Genomic DNA, 6149 nt, shown 5'->3' with positions numbered 1-6149 from the left:
AGACTTAGAATGTTAATTTACATTAGCTAATAGTTATAAATAGATAGAAATACATGTAAAAATGTACAATTTTACCGAACCAAACCTATCCCGAATCGATATGTACGGGTTCAGTTCGGTATTAAGTTTCAAATTTACGATCCGGAACTGAAACTGAAACCGAATAAATTATCGATATCGGTATCAGTATCGGCCGAATCCCAAACCAAACCGTACCGGTCCCAGCCCTATATTAGGTTATAACTTAGGGTGTGAGATGGTCTCCTACAACAAATTCTACTCAAGTTTTAACTTTTAAGTGAATGAAAAAAGATTATAGGATGATGTGGCAGATTTGTGAACCCCATGCAACGTTTGGTGAGCATGTCAAGACTCGAGCATAGGTATGCTTAATTTAGTTGACCTTCCATAAAAACCACGAGAATATTAGGGGACTCCAGCTCATACATGAATATTAGGGTGAGAAGTTTTTTTTTTTTTTTGCCACCTTGCTAGGTTTTGGTTGGGGACGGAAACTGGTGGCTTGGCACCCAAAAAAATGTAGAATCATAATCAAGAGATACGCGTATCGTTAACATGGTTCAGAACAAAGTCTACAAAGTTTTATACATTTAATTTACAAGGTAAGATTGTGATGCATTAGTTTCCAGACAAACCAGAGAACAGCTCAAATGTCCTTAAAGGGAGCTGATAAGTAATGGAGGAAGCTTCATATCAGACTGCCCAGGATCCCATTCCACCTCCAGTGTTTTAAAAGAGACTACCACCTTAAACGAATACATCTCTTAGCAATTAGCAAATGTCATGATCCTTCAGACAGCATCATGCACTCAAGTAACTAGGGCACTAATCCATTCAATATTACTAATGCTGATTCAGTCCCAGTCTACAAACTCTGACGATCTCCTTCAAATAATTTATGCCTCAAGATGCTAATTATCTTGCTCAAAATCTCATCATTCTTAGCCAGATACTGTTCTGCCGCATGTTCATTACTCGAAACATTTCTTCCAATGTGGTAGTTGCTTCCTTCTTTAACAATGACCCCATGTTCACAAGCCAATTGCAATACCTCAGATTCACAGCATAAGCCTTTACCAAACTGTATCCCCAGATCAGCCTTCTTCAATGCCGGTGCCAATTTATTTTTCACCACTTGCACTGAAATTCCAAGACCTGTAATCTAATAAGAAAGAAAACAAGAGATCGAAAGTTATGGTTTAGAGAAACAAATAAGTCCAGAGTAACAAATAAACTGACAACCCTCTTGGCCAGTATAGAGGCAATGTAAATCCACAGGTACTATTTTACACACTGCAATCAGGATTTTATCAGATAGCTCAACCAAATGCCCACAACAAGCAGGTAATTTTTCTTTCTTCTATCAAACCTTAAATTGTCCAAGCTGGGGGTTGGGGGTTTTGCACGTGTGCAGTTTTTTTCAATAATTTTCATATAGTCATCAAAAAAAGTAGCACTAATGCAATTTACCAAGCACTTTTACTTACCTTGCTCATGAACAATAGTATGCTTCACTTACATAAGTAATGTCTTGATTTTCTTTGCACTTTCTTTCTTGCTTTCTATTAGTTGGTCTTTGGTTCTTAAGGTTTCTTGTGTAAGTTTTTCAGTTTTTCATCTTTGTGCTACTCTTTGTTAGTACTCATTGCTCTGCAAAATTGATGTCACAAAGACAACTGAATTTATTCTTACAGCAAAGGCCAAGAGACATAACTCTGGCCTAGAAGCAAAAGAAGGAACTTCTCTAGAACACTTATATGAGTAGAGAACACTTATATGAGTAACCCACATTGATCATCATCAAAAAGGACAAAAGAACCCAAAATCTTTTCTCATTAATAAACTTATTAAAACAGTACCTTATCCTCGGTCTTAAGCAACCGCGTTCTCTTTAGTCTCAATCTAACTGCTGCATAGAATCTCAAGGCATTTCCACCACAGGTGACCTCATCAAGAGGTCCAAAACCTTTGCCTGAGTTTGAGCTTGATCTAACCTGGATACATAAGAATTGTCAGATAGTTTGCATCCATTCCTTCTTACTGGAGATTATTATAAATATAAATACAACAGTGGACTAAACTGTCAAGTATGGTGGTAATAACCTGATTTACAAAAACAACTAGTGCTCGAGAATGGCTTAGTGAAGAATGTATTTTCCGTAGTGCTCTGGTCATTATTCTTGACTGAGCATCTGGGTATGCACTACCAATTGCAACATCAAGTTCACACTGAGGGACCAGAGCAGCTACCTGAAAATTCAAGCATACAACTCTAATATATTTAAAAAAAATATCATAAATTTAAGATAAACCATTGTGAGTATCTAGTCTAACTCAACCCATTGTTCTATATCTCATTTGTTATTACTTATCAGTTATCACACAGAAAGTTTCTTCTAAAAAAAAAAAGACGCAGAAAGTTACTTTCTAGATTTATCAAACATATATTCTTTTGGCGTGAACAATATACCACTTTTTAAATCTATGCCAGTGTCTTAGTTATTCATTCATCTGATAACCGGAACCTTATAAATATATGTAGAGTTGTAGACATTCAGCATTACTTTTTGTGTCTGGTTCTGAATGTATGTGGACAATTAGGTGCACGATATCAATAGGCCTATCAATCAACAGAGATAATAAATGGCAGCGTGTAGAGGAAGCCAAATTTAAACCCAAGTGGTAAAAGTAATCCACAGTATAACCACTTACACTATCCACAACAATTACATCCAAGGAACCACTTTTAGTCAGAGTGTCAACCACACTGAGCACATTTTCTGCAGAATTGGGATATGAAATGAGAAGGTTTTCTGTGTCTACACCCATCAATTCTGCAAGTGAAGGGTCCATAGCATTCTCTACATCCAGATATGCACAATACCCTGTCAAAGAACAATGACAACAGTCTTGTGAAGTAACCATAATAAAACATTAACATGAACTGCAATCACCCTACTGGAATAAGCAAATGTCTTGCAGTATTTTGAGAACAAATACTTGAGTTTGTTAAGATAGAAACACAAACTGTAGACTTGAAGTCCACAGGAGCAAAGACTAAACTAAAGAAAGAAAACCATCAGGCTGCGGTCTCGTCTGCCAGGGCATCTCCTGTCATTGCCAGTATGTTTTTAAAATAAGGAAAATAAAAACCATGACAACATCCCAAGACTCGATAATTAATTGACAAGAATCATCAATTTACATCTGCATAAAACGATAGAAAAGACCATTTGTGAATTCTTGCCCAGAGATCCTTGACTCCTATATTTTTAATTTCTTTAAGAGCCTTCAGGTTGTACTAACCAAACTGTCCAACACATAGCTGCAACAGTAACAACAAACAAGAACAAAGACTAAGGCATGAAACCATGACTTTAAGACTACATAACTGCTGCAGTCCAACTTGAGAGAACTGTAAAATCGAAACTCTTCTTGAACTCTTAAGAAATGAAGCCCATAGAGCCAGGCTGCATCTTCTCCTTGAGCATTTTTAAATATTATTGTGTTATTTCTCATTCTTTGAAAGCTCTTTCCAAGCACTCCATTTTCTGAATACTGATTGGATTGCATTTAAGACCCTTAACTCCCCACCTTACTGCCCCATTTGTAGTAAACTTCTTCTATTACTTTTATTTTACTATCTCTCATTATTCCAACCATACTAAATATCTTTGCTCTAACCACTTGCGATCGTGTCAAAATATCAAAAGAACCTCCTACATTCAAATAAATGAGAAGTAGCTTGATTTCCTAAATAATTCAATGGAATGATTATTCTCATGCCAATTCCAAAACTATACTACAAAGATAAATACTAAGATTTGAAGTTTCTTTTAAATCCTTGTACTTGGCCATAAAAAGAGAACTGCAAGTAATATTTTGGGTATCACTCATATGCGATTAATCTCACTGGCTCTGAGAAAAAGAATAATGGCAGCAATCCAACAATGCACATTATATCTGAATACTCAAGCAGCATGTGGTGGTATACAGAAATAAGTAGATACAAAGAGGTAGTCAATCTAATTCCTGGGGTACACATACCAAATGCAAACGAAAACAGGATTACATAAATGGGAATCTATGCATAAGTTTCCAAGAGGCTAGCTACGAAAACTATCTGCAATTATGGCTCACAGGCTTGAATCTCCTAAAATATATCGAGCTTGAGCTTGAGCTTGATCTCGCTTGTTCTTTTATGAACCAAGCTAAGGAACTAAAAAATGGGTTGAACTCGAGTTGTATTGATCCACAATAAAACTAATGTTCTAGGGACTAATGAAAAAGCATTTCCATAGCTATTGATATCTTGTGGGAGATGCTTGTTACGTGAATATTTTGACAGTCAGCAACCCTGGAATAATCAATTGCTTCTCTTTTTGTAACACCATCAGCCTATTACCAATTACATTCTTTTGGCAACTAAGGACAATAATTACTTGAGTATAAAACAAACAACTGAAAATTTCTAGTTTATGGTAAGTTGCTTATCAGAAAACTACGTGAATGAACTGAATTAAGGGACATAATTTCCTACGCAGATACTGACACGAAAGAGTAATACAGACCTCCAAGCTTTTGGGCTTCCTTGACAATGTGGAGTGCAAGAGTAGTCTTGCCAGACGCTTCCTGCCCATATATTTCAACAATTCTTCCCTGGAGAGAGCAAAATGCAACATTCACTAGAGTTCTGAAATAATAATAATCCAATCTCTTAAACTCAGCCTATTACAAGATATAAGAATGCCAATTAATTTTTACCTTTGGTAATCCTCCGGTGCCGAGAGCAATATCAAGCTTCAAAGAACCAGTGGAGATAACAGGTGCCCGCCTCGAGCGAAAGAAGCGGGGGAAGGAGAGCATGGAGTGGTGCCCGAAATCACCGGAAAGGCGAGAGAGAGCCAAATGCAGAGCAGCGTCTTTCTCTCTTTCTTTAGCTTCCTCATTATCACCGTCATGTGAATCCAGTGCATCAAATTCAGCTGTAACCGCAACACTACCGGTCAAAATTTGTATGCAATAAAAACTCATTGTAAAAGGATAAGTGAAGAACCCAAATTATTACCGGTGCAAGTAGAAGTGGTGGTCGTCGATGAGTGTCTTCTTGTTGGTCTATGTAGAGAAGAGAGATGGTGGAAGGAGAAGAGTAGAGAAGAGATGCGAGATTGGTTGAACGCCGCCAGACCAAGGCGGTGTGGAAGTAAACCCATTTGTTGTAGGGGGGCTGTCGTCGATAGATTGGTTGGATTTTAGGGAGCTGTGTTTAGGGTTTTAGGGGTTTTGGGTTCTGAACTGTGAGGTGTGCCGCCATTCAGTTCTGCTAATTCGAACTGGGGAACATGGAAATGTTTTACTTTCCCTGCTCAAGATATGATGTGAAGCGGTACTCTTTCAATTATCATTTAATACTTAAGATTTAATTTAAAATATATATATTTAAGTTAATTTATTAAAGATTATTTTGAATTTCTCTTTAAAATCATACATCATGTACTTTAATACCCTAAATTCTATATTTTAAAACTATAAACCCGAAATTCTAGTTCAAAATTATCAATACTCATGAAAGTCATTTCACAAATAATAATAAAATATTAAATTATAATTTTAGTGTAATAAATCCATGTGTCAAAATATAAAAAGTGAGGGACCACTGGACATTGCCACGTGGTTCTCCGGAAGCACTGGAAAAAATTTCGTTGTATACACCAATATATTTTATAATATCAAATGACGTGGTATGAGCCACCTCTGCATTTTTGCTTATTAAAACTAATGATGTGGATTTCTTAAATTATCTTTTTAATTAAAATATATATATATAATAAAAATCCTAAGAGCATGAAAATACTAAATAGAACATATTAGAGATAAATATACAATTTAATTAAAACTTTCTCTATCACTCTGCTAGGGTTTGCTCTAGTGGCGGCGACAAAATCTCCAAAACCTATGGCGGTGGCCACAAATTCCCCCTCTCCCTTCCCTTGCGTCCTTTGAGTGACTGGATTACTTTTGTTCCTCATGCTTTCCGATGGTGACTTTGAGATCTTGAATTTGGGTCGGCTCCGAATTTGGTCCGATTCATTTTGGTTTTGGTTTTGGCTTTGGATTGGTGGTGGCAG

The 6149-nt window shown here is 36.6% G+C and overlaps 1 protein-coding gene across 1 annotated transcript; it reads right to left on the bottom strand.

Annotated features, from left to right (window-relative positions):
• Positions 1 to 546: 546 nt before the first annotated feature.
• LOC126798788 (DNA repair protein recA homolog 2, mitochondrial) lies at positions 547 to 5335 on the bottom strand. The gene is made up of 7 exons (XM_050525844.1): positions 5090 to 5335; positions 4786 to 5006; positions 4593 to 4680; positions 2734 to 2906; positions 2125 to 2271; positions 1881 to 2015; positions 547 to 1183 (listed from the first exon to the last, which is right to left on the bottom strand). Exons 1-7 carry the CDS (start codon positions 5232 to 5234, stop codon positions 887 to 889), a joined length of 1206 nt encoding a protein of 401 aa, XP_050381801.1. The 5' UTR covers positions 5235 to 5335; the 3' UTR covers positions 547 to 886.
• Between the last annotated feature and the right edge of the window lie 814 nt (positions 5336 to 6149).

This window comes from Argentina anserina, chromosome 6 (genome assembly GCF_933775445.1).
Source record: "Argentina anserina chromosome 6, drPotAnse1.1, whole genome shotgun sequence".
Taxonomy (NCBI): Eukaryota; Viridiplantae; Streptophyta; class Magnoliopsida; order Rosales; family Rosaceae; genus Argentina; species Argentina anserina.
The sequence above is the reverse complement of the archived record's forward strand: the minus strand, read 5'-3'. Positions and strand labels throughout refer to the sequence as shown.

Bases quoted from the DNA above. Each gene is read 5' to 3' on its own strand.
- LOC126798788 (XM_050525844.1), bottom strand. From the start codon at position 5,234: ATGGGTTTACTTCCACACCGCCTTGGTCTGGCGGCGTTCAACCAATCT. The intron at 2,907-4,592 runs GTCTGTATTACT...GTTCTTTGACAG, and splicing joins GGAAGCCCAAAAGCTTGGAG to GGTATTGTGCATATCTGGAT. The intron at 1,184-1,880 runs GTACTGTTTTAA...CTTTCTTATTAG, and splicing joins TGCTTAAGACCGAGGATAAG to ATTACAGGTCTTGGAATTTC.